At 41.1% G+C, this 22,777-nt stretch overlaps 1 protein-coding gene across 1 annotated transcript in view; it reads right to left on the reverse strand.

Annotated features, from left to right (window-relative positions):
* EBF2 (EBF transcription factor 2) overlaps positions 1–22,777 on the reverse strand; it is a 258,990-nt gene that overhangs the window by 30,411 nt on the left and 205,802 nt on the right. Inside the window, exons 8-10 of the mRNA XM_072637683.1 lie at positions 20,292–20,409; positions 16,245–16,375; positions 14,733–14,859 (exon numbers count right to left, since the gene is read on the reverse strand). Coding sequence (XP_072493784.1) covers positions 14,733–14,859; positions 16,245–16,375; positions 20,292–20,409 — 376 coding nt within the window. The remainder of the gene's footprint in view (positions 1–14,732; positions 14,860–16,244; positions 16,376–20,291; positions 20,410–22,777) is intronic.

The raw sequence follows: 22,777 nt of genomic DNA on the forward strand, positions 1-22,777 counted from the left end.
GAGTTTAATAATACACATTTCAACTGCCACAGAATCTAAATCCCATTTGGATCAGCTTCGAAAAACTTTCATCAATACCTTGAGATTTCATAATAATTCTCCTGAGGCCTGGGATCTCGTATGTCATTTCATCTTCAGATTGTGGGTCTGATTGTTAGCTTACTTACATACCTTGGCTCTGGCCAATAGATAGAAACTGTAAGAATTATATTTGGGTAGTTTTGTTTTTAACCACAACATTTTAAACTAAAAATATCTAATGGGAACCACCACATCTATAGCTTGTGAAAAAAAAATCTGAGCTGGCCCATGCCCAATATTAATTTTTTCAAAAAAGGAAAAATTGTATAATGTTTTTTGGCAATTGCTTCTCAAAGAGAGGCCATGAGAGCCTCTGCCATAGGGATGGACCTCGAATCAGGAGGACTAGGTTTGGATCCCCCTTCAAACACTATGTAGCCATACAGTGATACAGTTCTTGGAGTAACATGGGGTTAAAAATCCTTGGAGCACCTGTTCCACAAAATTATTGTAAGGAGAGTATTTCGAAAAATGAAAAGTTTTAAAGAAAAGTGGAAGATGATTATATTTAGAGGACCTTTGTGGTGACTCTACTGCCAGGCGCTGGGTCTGAGAGAATGCTTGCTTATTGAATTATGTCTACCATCCCAGCTTCAGTTGTATCATCTGTAAATGAGGGTATTGGACTAGATCACTACTGTCCTTTCACCTCAGGAAGATGGAATGTCGTTTTATGACCCAAACTCCTCCAACAACATCCCATTAAATATACTTTTTGATCCCATGAATCAATTAATAAATAGTTACTTGACCCAGCCTGATAGGGTACTCTGCTTCACATAACAGGGAAGTGAATGGAGAATCACAGAAAAACAGAAATTAGAAAAAGAAAGGAACATAGAGATCATAACATCTTAGTTAGACCTAGAAGGGACCTCAGAGCCCATCTTACCCCAGAATCACCAAAAAGTAGCTTTAGAGGCAACCTCAGTGACCATCTTGTCCAGTCAATTCATTCTACAGAAAAGGGAATAGGCCCGGAGAGATGAACTGACCCAAGGTCATGCAAGTAGGAAGTGGCAGAACCGGGGTCTGGACCGAGATTCCCCAACATCAAATCCAGGGCTCTTTCCTCAACAGCATGTATCTATAATTTTTTATTTGTATAGGTAGATAGATAGATATGTGTATTTATGTTTGTATACATGCATGAATGTGTATGCATGAATATATGTGTATATGTGTACATATATTGTGCATATATGTGTGCATGTATGCATGTGTGTGTGTGTGTGTGTGTGTGTGTGTGTATACTGAGCCTTGGTGCTTCTTATTGCAGAGAGGTCAGAGGCAAGAATTTTATCCTGAAGAGCTTGATGGAGGAAAAATATGAGGCCTCTCTAAGAGAACAAAACCCACTTTGACAAAAATACTGCAGCTCCACTGAGGTTAGTGATGATAAATTTAGGGATTACTAAGTTTGCTTTAAAGGGATTTGAGAGGAGAAAGAGGGAGAAGTAGGATAGTATAGAGACATAGAGACTGAGATACATAGATACAGATACAGCCAACTGGCCAGTTTTCATCATGAAAGGAAGTGGGGTACCATAGAAATGCAATGGGTTTATTGACAGAGAGGCAGGAAGCTGAATCCCAACTAAGCTGTGTGATCTTGGGAAAGTCATTCATCTTCTCTCCAGAGCACTTATAAATGAGGTCAGACTTGATCTTCTCTAAGATCCCTTCCAATTTCAAATCATTAACTTAGAGTTGAAAGGGCCTTTAGAGATCTTGAAGTTGTTCTCTAGAACAAATCCTGAAGCCCAAAAATGTTTTAGAAAGAAATCTATTTGGTCATTTGGCAGGGGAGAGAAGCGTGGTCTCCTCATTTTATAGGTGAAGAACCCAAGTCTGAGAAAATGAGTGACTCACCCAAGGTCACTTAGCTTACCAAAAATGCAGAAGGCAAATTTAAACCTAGATCATCAGACCCCAAATCCATTGTTTTTACCAATGTGTCAGATAATCATGGAGTAGGGATACAATGTACCAGATAATCACAGTGTGGGGATACAATGTATCAGATAATCGTGGCATGAGGATACAATGTATCAAAAAATCATGGCGTGGGAATAATAGCAGAGGACTAGATGACTCGCCTTCTGGGTCCCTGGGTCTCCATTGTGTCAGGGATTGTGTCTTCCTTAGACTGTATTTCTCCTCCAGGTTGTAACACACTGCCCTAAACAAAGTGGGTGCTTAATAGATTTTGTTGTATGAAACCTCTTGATCCCTTCACTTATTTACCATGCATATGACCTTCAGTAAATCATTTAAATAGTGTGGGCCTCACCTGTAAAATGGGGGAGTATGCTTAGACCTCAATTTTTTCAATTTCCACAGTCCTATGATCCTGTTTGGACAAAGACAAAATGAAAAGGAACTGTTGTCCTTTCCCATTCCTTTGAGGGACAAATTCTATGTTATGATGAGAACTTTACAAATAATGACCAAGAGAGGGAGGTGACCACTGGCTTCTCGTCTGGACCATCACATTGGGCAGTCTCTCCTGGAACAGAGGAGGATGCCGTTAGGCCTGAAATCTTCCAGTTTTGAGAAGATGTGCATCTTCTCACCCTAATCCCATTGGGTATTAATGACAGAATGTTTTTTGATGCTTTTGAGGAGATTATATCTATGCACTTTATTAAGAGGTGGTATCCATCTTGTGGACACAGCAATGAGGATGTGAGTCAAGCACCTGCAGGGCACAAGTGAAAGATTAGATGGAAGCCTTTGATATTTAATTTTAAATGAAATATTAATTTAATATTTAATTACGCTTGGGGGTCAGGAAAGAGTGCAGTAGCAAGGCAGGGTGTTTGAAGAAGACCTTAATATACACAGTTAAGGAGACAACTGTAAAAATTAAAGATAAATTTCAAGGGTAAATCTAAATGCCACCACGGAGCTATTCCATGTGTCCTCCCGCTCCCCATAATGTGTATTTAGAATATTAGAGCTGAATGTGCAGAGCTGTTAAGAAGCTGCCTGCCACTCTGGTAGAGGAGCCTGCCTCCTTTCCCCATTCTGAGGCTGCCAGTAGGGCCATCTCAACTGAAATGATACATGTGAATTTCACATGGGGGGCCACTGGCAAACCCCAGGACAGCAAGAGGGCTATTGCTTCCACCTGCTTCCAGTTTGAGGAGGGAACAATTGTCCTTAGGCTGCCTTTTGATGTTCGGTTTGGGTGTTTTTAACTAAGAAATAGATTCATTTCTTAAACAGCTTTTTTTAATGCAGAGTAATGTTTTTTTTTTAAAGAGAAAGAGAGAAGGGCAGTAAATAGATGTTGGATGAGTTCTTTACATTTTAGATTCAGCTCATGTATCAAGTTTTTAAAAATCTACAGCAATTTTTGTTTTAGATCACAACAGAAGCTTTCATTTGAGTATTTCAAAGATTGCATTCTCGTCACTTTGCAAGAGTACAGGCCAGAGTCCATGTATCCATCTTATCCTGTGAGACTTGCCCATGCCCTCCCATAAGTCCAACCAATCTTTTGTGGCCTTTCTCTATATCCTTTCACATCCTGTAGAAACCATGCAGTCACATCTGTCCAACTGTTATCCTAAATTCTTACTATGCTACTTCCCTGCCACACATTTCCTAGATATTATACCACTTTCTTTCTGTATAAGCCAACACTGGCTATATGTTAGAGTCTACTTCAACACACCATATACCCCTTCACTGCTCTCTGAGTAACTTGCCATTTTGATTCTTTGGATAGTATTGTTTAAAGATTCACAGATGTAGGATCATATTAGAATCACAAAATTTCAAGGATATCTCTTCAATCTTTCCCTCTCCCAGATTCTCAGTGAGTGGCCTAAGTGGTTCCCCAGCCTTTTCCTAAAGATGTCCAATGAGAATGAATCCATAGTCTCTTGTGGCAGTCAATATTTCACTTTTGGACAGCTCAAAACTTGAACTGTCTCTGAAACTCTGGAACAATTCAACACTCAATATTCAAATGAAGCAGCAGAAGCACCAGTCCAGTTAATCCCTCCAGAAGTGGGCAAAGCCCAACCCTAACATAAGGTCTAAAGTCAAGAAGAAGACTGAAGAATGAGGGGAGAGGGGAAGAATGCCACCACAAAAAGCTGTTATAGTAACAGAGACTCTCAAGACACAAACCTACAAGAAGAGAATGACTTCAAAACATCTACAAGCAAAGCCTCAAAGGAAAACACAGCTTGGGCACAAATTTGACTAAAATCCCTGGAAGAAATGAAACACGAGTTTTAAAATATTTTTCTAAATGGAATGAGGGCTCTAGAGGAAAAATTAGAAAAGAAATGAAGGCTATGGAAGAAAGAATTGAAAAAGAAATTAACAGCTTAGCACAAGAGGAATAAAACATTACCCAAGCAACAAATTCCTTCAAAATTATCATAAACCAAGTAGAAGTCAATGATTCTATGATATGATGTGAAATATTAAAAGTTTAAAAACTGAAACAAATGAAAGAAAATATCATATTTTAAGACAACTGACTCAGAAAACCAGTTAAGAGAGATAATTTAAGCATTACTAAACTATCTGAAAGCCATAACATCCAAAAAAAAAAGATTCTAGAACCATTTCAAAAGATAATGAAAGAAAACTACCCAGAGCTCTTAGAACCAAAGTGCAAAGTAGAAATAGAAAGAATCTACCAGTCACTTCTTGAAAATCACATAATGAAAACATTCAGGAATATTCCAACCAAAATCCAGTACCTCCAGGAAGAAAAAAAAACAAACCTGAAAATAACCAGAAAGAACTCAAGTTCTGAGGCTTTAGTCAGGATCTCACAAGATTTATCAGCCACTAAGCTTATAATCACAAATAAAACACCTACCAAAACTGACTACAATCCAAAAGGATAGAAAATGAACATTTTAATAAGAGTATTGTCGAGTATTTCTGATGAAGAGACCAGAGCTGCATAGAAACTTTGAAATGTGAATAAAGGAAAGACAAAATGGTAAATGTGAGTAGTAAGCATAGGGGATTAATAAGGATAAACTCTTATTCTCAGTCCCCTCAGAACCCTATCATGATCAGGGCTCCTAGTGGGAGTCTAACTAGACAGAGAGCCTAGCAACGATTCTGTTCTGTTTTGATGATTTTAAAAGATAAACAAAAAGGGAAGGGAAGAGGACTATACTAGGAAAGAAAAGAGAAAGAAGGCATGGGGGAAATTATCTTCATAATACCAAATCAACACCAAATTACAAGAAAAGATAAATACGAAGAGGTGCTACAGCTCCAAACCAACCTGCTCAAATAAGCTATCAATGCTGAAATATAAAAAATAGATAAAGGAAAGACATTGACACCAAATGCCACCATTTATAACAGAAGCATAACTAATATAAAAGAAATCACGTCAAAGAGGTCAAAAGAATCCCCCTAAAACATCTCAGTCAGCAAACCTCTGATCTCCTTGCCCAGAAGAAAGAAACAGTAGTCAAAGGCAATATCCACTTATAACAGAAATTACTTTTCAAAGTATTATGGAGAAGTTGAATGTCATTTGCCTTTCTTTGACTCCCCAGCACCTATCATGGTGCTCAGCACATAGTAGCTGCTTAATAAATACTTACTGACTCATACAGATGCCCCTTGCGAAAGAGAGTTGAGAAGTGGTGCCAAGGTAGGATAGGAATGGCAAAGTTAACACTTGTAACAGAATATATTTTAAATTGTGCTCTGTTGTCCCTGCGTCCCTGCTAAGATCACCTTTTCCCTGCACTTCTGATTCTGAGGGGAAGATAAGGTCTTGGCCATTGATGACTTGTGTGATCTTGGGCAGGTCAGTTCATATCTCTGGGCCCTATTTTCTCTCAATTGTCCCCTCATGAGGGGCTTAAACTAGGATCCCTTCCAGTATTAAATCTATAAACCTATGAGTCAATATAGGTGATACTGGATAGTGGATAGGAATCTAGCCTCAAAGCTAGGGTCTACATCTTGCCTCTGACAAGTTATGAGACTGGGCACGTCATTTAAGCTCTCAATGTTCTGGGCAGTTCTTTCATGTTAAATTGGAGATGAGGTACAACCTACATGGGGGAGAGAGCTTCCTCACCAGGAATTTTCCTTCAACAATAAAATCCCAAATCTAGGCTTTCTCCATATGATCCTAAGGATATTTCTCTGGCTCTTGCCCAAGGTGACAATCTACCTCCATTTTCCTCAGCTCACAGAAGTAAGGGAGACTTTTTGAGTTGGTGGGGGTACAGCCCCGAGTACCCATAAGCCTGGGGTAAGGGGGTAAATAATAAAAAAAAAAACCAATCACTTTCTTCAGCGCTAGCTGGAGGCATCCTATCAAATGGTGGTGTGAGAAAAAACAGTCCCATGATATCATGAGTGGGAAGAAAACATGTCATTTTCAGAGGTGGGGTGTTGCTCCTGCAGCCCTTGGCATCAGCAACACCAACCACCTCAGGGAGCTGATTACTCCAGTTTGGCTAATTACAGCAGGTGAGGCTAAAATTAATGGCAAGGGCTCATTATGGCAGCACAGAAACTGTCAGCGTTGGGGGCACATAGTGGGGGGTTGAACTTCCCCAACTAAGTACTCCAAAATTTCTTTCCAAAAGGATTCCTTCTGAAGAATGAAGACTCCTCTGAAATGCCAGGTTACCTCCCCCTGCTCCCAAATCTGATCGGGTAATTCTTCCAACAGTTCCACACAGGGCCCTAATACCAAAGATCAAGGTTTCAGGTTTCTTCCTCTGTCTTAAGTCAGGATTATTTTTCTTTTTTTTCAAGCACACTGGAGCGAAAATTGGATTCTGAGTCAGAGGAACTGGGTGTGAATCTTTTTCTTTAATTTGCTTAACTATGTGAACTTAGGCAGAGCCTAAGGGTCCTAAGGGTTCTCTGGGCCTCAGGGTCCACTGTAAAATGGGGAGGGGGGTGAATATAATGACCTCTAATGTGATTTCAAGCTCTAAATCTATGACTTTATGCTCCTATGAAATTCTTTGTACCTCAGTTTCCTCATCTGTAAAATAAAGGGGCTGGGCTAGATGACCTCTAAGATTCCATCTAGATCTAAACCTAGGGTACTATGGCCCTCTCCATGTCTCCATTTCTGAATCTATAACACAAGTTTGGGCTCAGTGAGCTCTAATAGATCTTCTAGCTCTAACTGTACAATCCTATGATCTAAACGAACTTACATAGTTGGTTGATCATCCCCAGTGCCTTAAATAATCATCAGAATCACAGGCACAGAACCTCAGAGTTTTAAGGCCCACAGGTTTAGAGGCAGAAGAAACCTTTAAGGCAATCTAGCATCCAACACCTTCATTTTACAGCTGAGAAAACTGAGACGTGGGGAGGTCCATAGTGTAAGGAGGGGGTCAAAACCACCCTGCCCCATTTTAGCCCTGATACCTTAACTTGGTGGGAACACGTCTTAATCAATTAATCACTCACAGACCTTAGACTAAGTGCTAAAAGGCCTTTTGAACTGGAATCTGTTTGGATAGATGGAGGAAACTTGGCCATACCCCAGGGATCGTCTATAAATTCTCAAACAAGTTGAGAAAGGGATAGAGTTCCAGAAACTGGAGCAAGTGTGGCTTTCCAGCACATGGCTAAGGAGGAACATCACCTCGGGGGAAGGGGAGAAGGAGGCCTCAAGTTTGGCCTTGGCCAAGTACCCTCTCTTCCATTCCCTCCCCCACAAAAGAAATATTTTTTGGCCAGAGAAGGGCCTTGTGAACCTCAAAGGGTCCAGACAGTTTCAGACTACCTATTTTTTCTCATCAGTATCCTATGGGTATCCTTGGACCAGCTAGCAGGCAATGGCTACCTTATAAGCTAAGGACAGACTCTACACAGATTCTCTGTACTTATGGGGAACTTTTGGATCACCACGAATGCGAGGAAAGGACTTTCAGAGATTAGGAACTGTAAGTTACTCCTTTGTCAAACATGCCCTCCAAACTTGGACCTACTTTACCAATGGGCTCTCTATGTACTTCTGGGAGAGTGTCACAGGTACCTGATGGGATGTTTGAGGGAACTACCTGGCTCTACTCTAACATCTTAGTAAATACTCCTTCCTAAAAGTTATTTAAGGTTAAATGATTATATTAATAATATTCAACTAGAAACGTGTTAGCCAAGATCTGGGTCCATGAGATTAGTCTGTGAGAATGGGAGTCAGGGTAAGGATCGTCAGAACTTATAAGGGCCCCAAAGTATCATAGAATCATAGATGGGCAGTGTGAAAGGAACTTAAATGTCATCTAGGTCAACCCCCCTCATTAAATTGGTAAGAAAACTGAATAAAGAGAAAGGATAGGTTTTGATCACAAGTCCTCCAAGTCCAAATCTAGCATTTATTTGTCAGTCAACAAATATATATTAAGTGCTGACTATGTCATACATGGTGCTAAGTTTGGAGGATGCAAAAAAGGCAGAAAAACCCTACTTTTTCCACTGGATTAGGCCCTTAAGTGACTATCTAATCCAACCCATAGCTGAGCCCCTTCTTCCACAGCTCTGGCAAGGGCTCATTAAGCCTTAGCTCCAAGCCCTCCAATGAGGGAGAATCGACCACCTCTGGAGGAAGGTCAGCCCTTTTGGACAGCTCTAAGGGGGTAGGCAATTTTTCCTGGCCTCAAGGGAAAATCCTTCTTTACAATTCCCACCTCTGTTTGTTACATGAGGCTTCCAGTCTTCCCACAATCTTGGTTGACCTCCTATGGTCATACATGTTTGGACATTGTAAGTCTTTCTTTCACAGGGGATCCTGATATTGAGAGAGGGTTGGAAACCTCAGTGGGAGGACACCAAGAGCTCATAAAATCCATCCCTGAAAAGATGATGATTAGGGACTTGTGAGGTTCTTTATAAAATAAGGAATCTGAACACTTAAAATGGCCACTTTTGGTGCCTCCGTTGGGAATAACAGCTCATATTATACAAAACTTTAAGGTTTAGAAAAGTTTGTACTTATTACTTTAAGTGAGCCTTACAGCACTTCTACAGGAGCCTTACTCAAGCCTCTCCCGACTCAATTCTCTTGCATTGACCTCTCTGTTTATATGCTGTATCCATCCCCATCCTCTAGAAATTCCTTGAAAACAAACTTTTTTTCTTTACTTTTTCTGTATCCTCAGTGCTCAGCACACTACCTGACACATGCTAAGTATTTGTTGATTGACTAATAAACATTCATTGGATCCATAGAGCCATCAGAGCCTGTGCTTGTACTATGGCCTTCATGAGCCATGGGTAACATTCTCCACCATTTCACAGGTGAACGTCAGGAGGCATGGGGCTAAGGGACTTGCTCACGGTTGCAGCCCAGTGTCAGAGGCAGGATTCAAACCCAGGTCTCTCCTTACACCATACCAAACCCTTTCTCCATGGCACCCCACGGCTCCTCACATATTATTCCCAGTCCCCTCCCAACTCTTCCCATTTTATTGTGGGACTGTCTGATTTGGTATATTTGAGGCCCTAATCTGACCTAGGGCAGCAGAAGGTTTCTACAGAAGTCCTGCTCTCAGGAAGCCAATCTAACTGGAAAGAGGAGAGCCCTTTGTCCACTGGCTCCACAAGAGAAGAGGCCAGGGAGTGACAGACCAGCATGGGACGGGGCTAAGGTCTGACATAGGAGATGGCTCTTCCAGACATTTCCAGGGTACATTCCATCTCGTTCCATGTCCAGCTATTGGGCTCAGCTTCCCTATTGGGTCACCAATTAGTTCTCCTTGTCAACTTTTCTCAGTGGGAAGGGGCACAAGACCACCAATTCACTTCCCATTGGGCCTGGAACCATCCCCAGATGGTTTCTGTTTCCCAGCTCCACTAAACTGGGATACATTTGATCCAGCAACCTCACAGTAAAAGTTTCTGGCTAGTGTTACTGGGCTCCAGAGCTGTCCTGATGCTCCTCCCTGGGTGGTTTGGGTTTGGGGTTTTGCTTGCTGATGGTGGCCTCTGGAAGAGAGTTTGGACTTCCCTCTCTCTATTTCATTCCTTTTCTGCCCCCCTACCAGAGCCCACCCCACTACCATCCCCTATAAACACACATATTGAATCTATCCCAAACTAAATGGGTTTGGGACCAGAAAAAGAACTTCTGGTCAGAAACATCTTTCTACAAATAACTGCCTTTTTCAAGACCAAGTTCATTGGATGCCAAGGTTGCTTCCAATTCTAAAATCCCATGCTTCTGTCTTCTAGGAGTCTTGGACTAGATGAGATGACCGATCTATTGCACTATGGCCACACCATAGTTTTTATCATAGTGCTGTAGAATGGTGGCAGTAATAATGTGGATAGTAAAGAGAACACTAATATGTTGTGCCTCCACAGATATTAGCCAAGGCAATACCGGATCAAGAAAACTGATCTGGGGGTGGGGGGCAAGGTATGTAAAAACAGCCAGGCTCAAGAACTAGCGAGGATCCAGGTTTGGTTTTGTGTCCCCTGGCAATGGGGGCTGAACCTGGGATTTCACTGGTACATGGAAGTCCCAGGTGAGGAAATTCCCTCTATCATTTAGGTCAGTACCTTCTCTGCCATTTCTAGTCTTAGAGGGTTAGTATTTCCCCAGTGAAGAGTTGGTGGAAGGAGTGAGAAAAAAAGCACAGACTCCTTAAGAATACATCAATGGACCCTTCTGCAGAGGTGGGGAAGGGAGTTTGGGCTAAGGGAAATTAATGTATTACTCCCACCCTGCATTAATCTCCCTTAGTATCATCTGACCTCTTGGTGGTGATCCGTTCATGTATTCTTGGGGAGTTTGTGCTTTTCTTCTCACCCCTCTCCCCAACTCTGCATTGGGGAGATAGCTGTGGAGAGTGAGGGCAGCTGATAATCAACCATACTGATGATCCGTGAGAAAATAACATTATTTAATGTACAGGACATAATAAGGATAAAATTAGGGACTGGACCTGTGATTTGAGTGGTATAGGGAACTCCTATCAAACTTCCAACTATTCTAAAGCTTAGAATTCTTCATGGAAGGTATAAATGACCCTCCCAAGGTCACACAGTCAGTATGAGTCAGAAATGTAACTGAAAACCAGGGCCATCCTGACTCCAATCCCAGCACTTTTACTACCAGAATCAAGATGTTTTGGCATTGATTGAAGGGACAAAGGAATGAACAAATGAATGAGTGAATAGACTACTAGTTATTCATCTAAAACAGTTTCATCTCTTTCAAAATAGTCCCCCTGGGAGACTACACACATAACCATGGAGGGGACAGAGCAGATAGTGTTTGGAGTCAAGAGGACCTGAATTTGAGTCTTATTCAGAAACTTACAAGCTCTGTGACCCTAGGCAAGTTGTTTGCCATCCATGTACCTCAGTTCCCCCATCTGTAAAATAGGGATCAGAATAGCATCTACCTCTCAGGGTTATAGAAAGAATCAAATGAGTTAGCATAAGTAAAGAACTCTGCAAAGCTTAACACAACATATAAATACGAACTCTTGTCGCTGTTGTTACTTAGCCTGACAACGTTCAAAACGTCACTGGCACTAACTTCTCTCTTGGAAGCCCCTTCAGGACCCATTTATGAGCCACAAAGCTGTCTTGTTATTTTATCACCACTCTTAAATATCTCTGTCACCTCTTTCCATCTTAAAAACGTGAGGAGCCAAACATTAGCTGTAACACGACCATAGCTACACAGACCTTTTCCTAGACCTGCATCTCCACTCAAACACAGGTCATGGCCAAGAATGTCGAGTCAGATATTAAAGCCAGATGGAAGGTTTCCTAGACTGTCTGTGTCTATTTCATGGAATCATAAAATTTTTAAAGCTGGAAGAGGCCTTTGAGATCTCCCTTCCCACCCCCTCCCCCCCAACCACCACTGCCATTTAATAGATGAGGAAGTAGGTCCCAGGGAAGTAAAGTGACTTACCCATGATCACACAGCTAATTAGGGGCAGAGCCTGGAGACCTAGGACTACTCAATCTAATTCAAGAAGTTTGATATGCTTATTATGGCCAATATCCCCTGATTCCATGCAAGTTAATATTCTTTATCCTATATTCAGACTGCATTTTTTTCTTGCAGTTCAGTTCAGTCCAGCCAGCATTAATTAAGCACCTGCTCTGTACCAGGCACTGTGGAGGATAAATCCAATAAACAAAAATCCAACAGATTCTGCCCTTTGGAAGCTTTTATTCTATAGCAGAAGAAAATAGCACGTACAATTGACATTTACAAATCTATAAAATGATATTGGGCCCCAAATGCAAAAGGCAATAAGTCCTACTCTAGATAACCACCGGAGGCTGGTGAGTTGGAAAGGAGAAAGAGATAAATGCCCTCAGGACATGTACAGTAGCTTTGAAAAAAGGATCATGAGCCTAGTGCATTTCCCAACTTGTAAAATTCTTCCCTTTCATCTACCATTTTTTTTCTTTTTCTTTCACTTCAAAGGGTAGCTTTGCACCTAATCTTCCTGCCTCCAGTGACCCTCCCCCTCCAACACAGCCTCTGGACCACTCCAAGATTCAACCTGAGAAAACATAATTTTCATGGCACTCTCCTGTTCCAGAAGTCACCAGAGCTCCCTATTGTTGAATACATAAATTCCATCAATTCCTCTGGCCATCAGTTTCCACATCTGTAAAATGAAGGGATTGAACTAAATGGTTTCTAAAGTCTCTTCCAGCTCTACACTAGTCCCTCCATGATCTGGGTCTGTACTACATATCTACCCAATAAAATCCCCATTATCCTTCTTCCCTGCACATACTTTCTAGGTCCACTATGCTTTCTCACTGGAACACACACGACTGACCCTTTCTAACATCCTTATGACATGTTATTCACAGAATTGCAAAATTTGAGAGTTGGCAGTGTGGCAATTTAGTGCAACCAATACACAAAATACAGTAGACCCAACAAATGTTCATCTAGTCTATTCAGGAAGATTTCCAAGTGGAAGGGTGAACCCGCCACCTCCTCACACACCATATGTTCATCATCATAAACTCTCTGGGTCAGTTCATTTGGCCTTTATACTGTTCCCCACTCACAGAAGTCCATTTCCCATGGCCTTACCTTTGCTTTGGCAGTTGTCTACATTGGAATATAATTCTCTCACCTCTGCCTCATAGAGTCCCTAGCTTTCCTCAGTCCTTAGTTCACGCACCACCTTCTTCCACATGAGACCTTCTTACTGCTCCCCCATCATCTTGTACATACCACTACATGTACTCATTGCCTCCCCCAAGAGAATGTGAGCTCCATGAGAGCAGGTTCTTGTTTTTGTCTTTGTATTCCTTGAGCTTGGCACAGTGTCTGGTATACAGTAGGTGATTAATAAATCCTGGCCCAGGGGGTGATTAATACCTTTATTCATTTTGTTTCTCTCTTTATGGACTTCAAGGGTTTGAGGTACTCAACAAATATTTGAGTTAATGGTTGATAACTTTATCCATCCCCAAACTTACAATGGTTTTATCCCCTACAGAGTTGGATTCTGTATAAAACATTATAAGGTCATTTTAAGCCCTCATCCAAGGCATTGGCTTATGGAACCATAGATTCTCAAAGTTGGAGGAGACCTCAGAGACCAGGTAGTCTAATCCATACCTCATAAGAATCTTCTTCAAAACAGATTTATTTCACAGAATCATGGAATGGACTTCAGAAGCCATAAGTCCAAAATCTCATGACAAAGAATGACATCCAACATCCCCAACAAACGGCCATCCAGTCTCTTTCTGAAGACCTCCAGAGAGGATATGAGGATTCCTATGACCTAATGTGATGGGTGAGATGGTTGGGCCAAGGTCCCTTCAGTTCTGTTCTGGTATCACAGCCTAGCCTCAACATCTTCCTACATGACTCTGCACCCCAGATGAACAAACCCATAGAATACAGAGGTTGTGATTTCTCCTAAACCATATACAGTATGCCTGTCTTTATATCCAACACCTAGTACAGGGTGTTGTTCCTAACATCATAGGATCATCACAGATCTAAAATCAAAATGGCCCCCAGAGACCATCTCATCCAAGTTCCTCACTTTATAGATGAGGAAAAGGAGACCCAAGGAAATGAAAGACCTTGCCCAAGGTCGCACAGGTTGTATGGCTGGATTTGAACACCAGATTCCCTGACTCCAGAGTCAGGGCTGTTTCTCCCATGCCAGATGCTTGATAAAGATTTGTTGAAGTGAACTGGCCCAAGTTGGAACTGAGTCACCATTTTGGGAACATGTCATAGTCAAGTTAAGAAACATCTGGGCTTAAGTCTTGCTTCTGACTCATTCTGATTGTGTCACCTTGGAAAGTTGCTTAAATCCTTGGTGCTGCTGTCAACTAAGAAGGCAAGTGTTTGATCCACATTAAGAGAGCAGATTTCCTCCCTGGGTGTTCCCTCCATTAATGAAATCACAAGGCTGGATGAAAAGGAAGAAAATCTATCATCTGAGCCAAGATTTGGCATCATCACAGAAAGATCTAACAATCATCACAGCAGGGCGAGGGGCTGACATTTACACAGTACCTCATGGTTTTCAAAACCCTTGACAGATATGCTTTCACTTGGTCCTCAGAGGTATTATTATCCCCATTTTACAGATGACTTAGAAAATGCAATAGGGCAGAGAGAAGGTCTCATTAGGAGCAAAAGCAAGGGTACTTACCTGTGTAAATGAATCTTCCTGGGGCCCCTTTGCAGAACTGTTTAGACTTATATGATAATGTGACTTCCACCACTCCAGGGATGTGCCGAGGGGGAGTCTGGACTCTGATGGCATGGGGTGTTATCAGCTGGAGAGGAAACAAGTGAGAAAAAATAATGGGAAAAGAAAGAGAGCTAGGGGCTGTCTCTCACCGCCATGCAACACTAACCCTCCCTCTCCTCCAGCCACGAGGTTTTGGGAGTGGTAACTAGCCATTTAACACCTGCAGCACAAAGTAGAAATTGTCCCTGGGCAGGCTTTAGGAAAAATGTCTTCAGAGAGTAAGGACTGGGTTTTTGTTTTTTTGTTTTGTTTTTTTGTTTTATTTTGTTTTGTGTATTTGTATCGCCACTGTTTAGCATAGTGCCTGACACATGTAGGCACTTAACAAACATTTATTGACTGACTGAATGAATAAAATCAGCTTGGAAAGCAAATTCAGCTGATCAGGCTGGGAAGAGAAGGGAAAAGTCACCACAAGATCAACTGCTCCTGTCCACTAGAGTCCTATGCTCATTATTTTTCCTCAGCTGCTATAGTGCAAGTACAGTCAGTGCCTGCATAGACCTGGACTCCCTAGCCTAGTTAACATTCTTTGAATTTTACTAAGTGTTTTCTGAACACATTCTGCACCTTTTTACCTTCATGCCTCAGCTCACCTCATTCTCCCTTTCTTTAATGCCTGCTTCTTCTCTGTTTTTCTCAGTCCTCCCCTTCTCTCATTGCCCAGTTCAGTTCCAACCCCGATGGTGATTTTACCAGCTATTCCAGTCTACAGCCATTTTTCTGTCCCTGGAATGTCATAGGGTGCATGTGATACATGGCAGGATGGCACCAAGCTATGAAGTAATAGCCATGTTCAGATCCTCTCTTGAGCACTCACCACTTGCATGAGCTTGGACAAACCACTGAACCCTTGTTTCTTCCAGACCTCAATTTCCTGCTCTGTAAAATGGGTGCTAGATGATTTCTAAGGTCACTTTGATCTCTGAATCTCATGAATTATTATGTCTTTGGGTCCCCAGCTCCTAGCACGATTCCGGGAATAGTCGATGCTTAATCAGTACTTCTTGACTAATTAAGTGCTTGATTCTTGCTGTCTTTATCACTTATTTGGCACTTAAGAAGCTAACCCATTGGTGTCCTCAATCTTTTTTCATCCGTTTGTCTTCTTTCACTACTGGATTATACTTCTACTTCTCCTGGTGGAGGAGAAGCTCTCCCTCACTCAAAACAAAGTCAAGTGCAAGTCATGTCACCATTTCTCTGATGGCATGATCTTCTTCGGCAACGAAGGATGAACACAACCACAACAATATTATGAATCTATCATCTATTACTCTATTATCTATCTGTTAATCCTCACTTCCCAGTGTGGTGCCTTAGGTGAAGTAAATGCTCAGCACGGTCTGGATGATTAGGATCAAGCTCTTGAACCAATCAAGACTGAATGAAAAGACTGACTTTGCCTACCTCACTCCATACAAGCATGGTCCCAAATACAACTTGGAGTCCATCAAAGAAATTGTCCCCTATGATGATCACCATGGCCCCACCAGTGGTCCAGCCTTCGCTTGGGCTGATAGCTTTGATGCAGGGTGTAGCTATGGAGACAGAATCAGAAATTAGACACATTCTTTTTGTATTTGCCCATCAGGACCTCTACAGTGGATTGTTTATGGTGACTGTTGTCTGGAGCTAAAGAATTTCCAAGTGCCTTCTTACCCACACCAACTGGCTACTAGTTTGCCCCATGTCATTATAATCTAACAAAAAGGCAATATGGCACAAAGGAAAGACTGATGGATTTAGTGGCTAAGCCATGCAATGTTTAATTAGAATGCTGGAGTCAGGATTTTCTGACCCAAATCCTGCCCTTGATACTTCCTAGCCATGTGACCTTAGGCAATTTATTACTGAATTGTTGTCAGTCTCAGTTTCCTCATCTATAAAAGGGGAATAAAAATAACATCTTCCTTGCAGGTTTGGTGTATGGTTTGGAGAAGATAATATGTTTAAAGTGCTTTGAAAACCCTAAAGAGCTATATAAATGTTACCTACTAGCAATACTGATATTATTACTGCTGTTATCATTATAAGTGGACTTGGATTCAAACCCAGATTCTTATACTTACTTCCTTTGAGATTCTAGACACATCACTTAATGTCTCAGGGTCTCAGTTTATTCATCTGTAAACTGGGGGTGGGAAGGGTTGGACTAACTGATCTCTAGTCTGTTTCAGCTCTAAGTCTATGAATCTAGATGAAATTGACCACACTATATATAAATGTAATGAAATATTATTGTGATATAAGAAATGATGAATAGATGGATTTCAGAAAAACCTGGAAAGACTTATACAAACTGATGGTGAGTGAAGTGAACAGAACCAGGAGAACATTGTACACAGTAACAGCCACAATGTGCAAGGACTGATTTTGAAAGACTTAACCCTTCTTAGTAATGCAAAGACCTAAAACATTTCCAAAAGACTCATGATGGAAAATGTCATCCACATCCAGAGAAAGAACTATGGAATTGGAATGCAGTTGGAAGCAGACTATTTTCTTTTTTGTTTTGTTTTGTTTTCTTTCTCATAGTTTCTCTGATTTGTTACTCTTCTACACAACATAACAAATGTGAAAATGTGTTTAATGTGTGAAAATGTGTTTAAAATGTGTTTAATGTATAGAGCCTATATCAGATTGCATGCAGTCTTGGGGAGGGAGGGGAAGAAAATTTAAAACTTCTGGAAGTGAATGTTGAAAACTAAAAACAAATTAATTAATAAATTAAAAAAAGAAATTAACTACACTGCATGGAAAGATAAAGTGAAGGAGGTCAGAGCCCCACCATCTTCTACCTCGGTCAGACCCCATCCAGACCATTGGGCTCATTTGGGGATCTGAGAAAGACAGGAGTAGAATGTGAAAGGGATCAATGACAGCGTATGAGGGATGGTTGAAGGAACTGGGGATATTATACAAAGCAAAGAAAATGCTCAAGGGAAATATGTGAGATATTGCTGTGCGGTGGGAAAGGTACTATTTGAGGAGTCCAAGCATCTGAGTTTGAAGGCTAACTCTGTTATTTCTATCTAAGTGACCTTGGGTAAGTAACTTTACCTCTAAGGGCCTTAGTTTCCTCAACTGTAAAATGAGGAGATTGGACTAGATGGTCTCTGGGGATCTTTGATCCAAGGTCCCCTAGCCTCTTTGCACCTCAGTTTCTTGACTGTTTCATAGTATATCCCAACTCAGAGCATTTTCACAGGCTATGCTCCATGTTTGGGACATTCTCCCTCCTTAGCTCTACCTCTTGGCTTCCCGGGCCAAGTCCCAGAGAAAATCTTGCCTCCTATAAAAAGCCTTTTTCAATCTCGTTCATTCTAGTATCTCCCCACTATTGATAATTTCCTATTGATCCTATAAAGAGTTTGTACATAGTTGTTCATAAATTGTCTCCTCCATTAGATCTCTTTGAAGTCAAGGACTATCTTTTGCCTCTTTTTATGCCAGTGCTTAGCATAGTACTGGGCAAACAGTGGGTGCTTAACAAATGTTTGCTGACTTGCAAAATTAGAGGGCTGAGCATGCTGCCATGACTCTAGAGCATAATGGGTAGTTTTGAATGGCTATCCTATGGAAGAACAATTAGACTGAGCCCAGTTGAGGAACCTTCCAGCTCTGGGATGCTAAGATCTCAGGCCCACGTAGCCCCAGGTACAGAACTGAAAATGTAGACCAGAAGATTGGGGATTAATAAAGAATAATGTCTTAATTATTCTTTATTAGAATAATTTCTTAAAAATTAATTTTTTAAAAAGAATAATTTCTTAACGATTGGGCTTGTCTTAATCATTCATTTCACATTCAAATGACAATTAAAACTGGTAATAACCTATCCTAGAAGGTAGTAAGCTCTTGTTTTTCAAGGTATGTAGGCAGAGGTTGAATTATAAATGTTGTTTAAATGGTAGAAGGAATTCTAGTTTGAGGTAGGACTGGACTACATAGACAAGGTAATGGAAAGGGCACCTCATGTAAACTCAGAATGGCTTCATTCAAGTCTTAGCTGGTTATATCTTAGACAAATGTTTCCCCTCTCTGGGCCTCGGTTTCCTCATCTGTAAAATGAACTGGTCAGACCAGATGAGCTCCAAGTTCTCTTGAAGCTCAGAGATGTTAGAATTCCAGTTTTATCCAGAGTTTCTTAAAAACTCTGCTGTTGTTGTTAATGTATTTTTATAAGTTGATCACACTGGAAAAAAGTGTTAAATAAACACCAAAACCACACCCCAGCCTACCAGAGGGACGTGTTAAGATTTACAAGGCTGATTACTCTTCTAGAGAGGAAGGGGGAAAAGCACTCTACGCAAGACTGGAAATTTGTTTTTCAGACCCTATCAAGAGACAATTTCTAATCATTTTCCTAACTTTATGGGATGGATTGTGTTTTTATCCTTTTCCACGTGTTCAAGGCCTCTGGACTTTACATCCCATCAGGAACCCAAGATGGTTTCCAGGCCATAACTAAAGTCAATTCATCACTCCATTTCCAACGTTGACAGGGTCAAAGGTGGAGGAGAACTTTGGCAGGACTCCAAAAACACGGCCCTACTTTGAGCAGCCAGTCAATCACATCCAATCAGTCAGGGGATACTGGATGGGTTCCGAGCTCAGAATCCTGGGATTTTCTTCTCTCCTTTCAGAGACCGCTGGGGGAGAATTAACAGTGCTCCAAATTCTTTACTGATTCAATCATTTTCTTCCAGTTCATTAATTCTTCTTCAAGCTGATAGAGGACACATATTTTTTTAAAAAAAGGGTGGGGGGCAGAAAAGTATCATAATGAAATAATAATCCAGCTTGGCCATTCCCTGAACACTCAAAATTAATCTCCTCTTACATGAATGAGTGGGGTGGAGGTGGGAAGAAGAGGTAAGCTGGGGTTTATTGGAGTTTGTGGGTTATCTTAATCAATGTATTTCACTGGGTTTTTTTTTTTTTTGACAACTTGAAGCTTAGCAGTTGCAGATATTTTTAATTGCCTTAATGCACTCTGAAAATCACCCCAAGCCAACCATGATTCCTCCTTGGCCAGGCAAACAAAAATCAATTAGTGTCAATTTCATCCTGCATATTGTTATGTTTTACCCACAATTTGTTTAAGGGAACAACTGACATTTCTTCATACATGCCTGGCATGGAAATGTTTAACTAAGATGTCACATCGCTTAGCTTGCCTGAAAAGCCAGTCTAGAAAAGGAAAAAAGAAAGAAAAATAGGATGGAAGGATTTAGCATTTGATGGTGTGTGTGTGTGTGTGTGTGTGTGTGTGTGTGTGTGATGGTGTCTGTTCTGTGGGAGAAAATCAGCATTACGAACTTTGTTTGTAAAACCACACACAGCTTTGTGCAGGATTCCCACCGCCCTCCAAAGAAGCCCGTGTGAAATCTGAGCCAGGGAACTGGAGGCAAATTTTACTTTTCTAGCCAGTTTCCACCTAGCTGGTCCTACCTTCAGACGGGTCCAGCCTTCTTGCTCTCCGCCCGTGTTTAGAATTGTTATGAACAAACATGTTGTCAGAAACAGCCAGTACATGTCCATCCACATTCACGGTTGTTGATAGCACCACCTGCAAACATTAAAAAAAAATGCAGTGTTGATCTTTGTATGAAGTAATGCACTAGGTAGAGTCCTGTTTTGGCTGACCTGGTGGAAAAAAAGAGAACTGAGCATGGAACCAAGGAAGACAGAGGTGTGCCTCCTACTTCAGACACTTAATGGCCACATGACTTTGGTTCAATTAGCAAACTTTTTTGATTCTCAGCCCTTGTTTGTAAAAATGGGGATAATCATAACAGTAACATCTATCTACCTCAAAGGGTGGTGGAGAAAATCACGTTGGCTGTTATTGTAAACAAGTGTCATAGTCGTGGATAGAACATTGAAATCAAGGAGATTTGAGTTCAAATCCAGCCTCAGACACTTATTAGCTATGTGATCCTTGGTAAGTCACTAAATCACTCTCCACCTCAGTTTCTTCTTCTGTAAAACAGGGGGAGGTGTTAATAATAATAGTACTTATTTCTCATGATTGTTGTGAGAATCAAATGAGAAAATATACGTAAAGTGATTTGCAAACTTTAAAATGTTATGGAAAAACAAGCTATCATTACTATTATTGTTGCATTAAATAGAGTCTTATCCAATATAATTGAGGTGAAATGAACTGAACTAAACTGAGTTGATTTGAATTGAATTATGTAGCTCATCCCTCTCGGTGGGAATGACAGATTTGAGTATCAAGATATTTAGTGTCTGTTCTAAGCAAGAGAAAAGGTGGGTATGTTAATGGTAATCAAATTTATTGACACAAATCAATCAATCAGTAGTCACTGAGGTCCTATGTGACTCTAGGTAGAGCTAAGAACAAGCGAAAGAAGTACAAGATTTCAGACCTATAACTCGTCTAAAGCAACTGTGGCTTTGTCTCAGGGTACTCAAATGTTCAGGGTGCCAAGAGTACTCCCAGTGAATCCTTCAGCTGTAGAGAAGCTACTGAGTTTGGCACTTAGTCCTAAAGGTCTTAATGCAGTTTTAAACTTTGATAGTTTAAATAAATCTAATTGTTTTAAGCTTAAAGAGCTTAAATTTACACTAAGACTTCTGGGACTCTGTAGTGCAAATATTAGTAAGCATAAGAAGCTACCTCCACCTCATTTCCATCCTCACCTTACTCCTCCAGCCCACAACAGCTGCTCCCAGAAGGCATCTCAGGGTGTCCCAGCCAGGGTGTCTGTTTCCCTCCATAGAATAGTGCTTTCAGATCTCACACACACATACACACACCAATGCTTTTTATTTTTAAAAAGTTGAACTGAACTACAACATGGAAGGAGCTCAGCAGGAGAAGATCAAGGAGATTCCTTTGCTCCCCTAACCCCCACAGTGGTCAAGAAAGCTGAGAAATTATTGAATGGAATCCCTAGGATAGTGGAACTAGGAAGTAGTAACATCCCAAGCACAAGTCCACTTCCTAGTTTTGGAATCAATAAAAAGTTACTCTGCATCTTAGAATTATAAAAATATAAAAAAATAAGTATGAAAATATTTAGAAGCAAAATAATTTATAAAATTATAAAAATAGAAGGTATGACAAAGAAGGCCAGGAAGATTTGGTGGAAACAGTTGGGCATATACTCAGGTAACAGGTATGTAGGAACCAGTTAGCCAAAGTGGGTTAAAACTGTGGAGACCTGAATCCTTCAGCCCCTCCCTACCTCTGCAGGCTACACCTTGCTGGAATGTCTCCTAATCTGTGGAGGGTGGGCAGTTACCCAGGATCCTAGGATCAAAATGTCAACTGGGACCTTCAATTTCACCTAACCCAGCTTTCGCACTTTATAGATGAGGAAACGGAGCCCCAAAGAGATGAAATATCCAGTTACATGGCAGGAAAAGCCAGGATTCAAAACCGGGTGCTTTGGCTCCAAATCCCACTCTCCCTATCCTGAAACAGGCTGCCTTCCTCTTCTATCTTCCAGAAGTGAAATGATGATTTATTAGGTAGCATCTGTTTTTAAAATGTTGCTCATGAGCATCCAAAGCTCACAGGTTCAGAGAATGTTTTACTTGCCTTCACCACCCCTATTGCTGATGCTGCTGATCACAGAGACGGTAGAATAAAATGAGAAGCTTTTCCTATTCCCAGTCCTGCCTATTGCTTGATTGACACAGTGACTCTGTGACCACTGCTTCTCTTTCTAGAGGTTCACAAACCATCTCTTTAATAGCACATTGGAGAATTCTGCCAGCAATCCCAAGCAAGCTCACCAGTTCTATGTTCTTAATTCTCTTGCCTTTGAAAACAGGAACAGCACTCATCCTCCCCAAATCCTGCAGTACCACTTTCATTTTCCAGGATCTTTCAAATATCACTGGCAGGGGCCCAGCCAATGTATCGGCCATTTCTTTCTAAACCAAAGATAGGGTTCGTTTGG

The sequence above is a fragment of the Notamacropus eugenii genome, chromosome 1, assembly GCF_028372415.1.
Source record: "Notamacropus eugenii isolate mMacEug1 chromosome 1, mMacEug1.pri_v2, whole genome shotgun sequence".
NCBI classification, from domain to species: Eukaryota; Metazoa; Chordata; class Mammalia; order Diprotodontia; family Macropodidae; genus Notamacropus; species Notamacropus eugenii.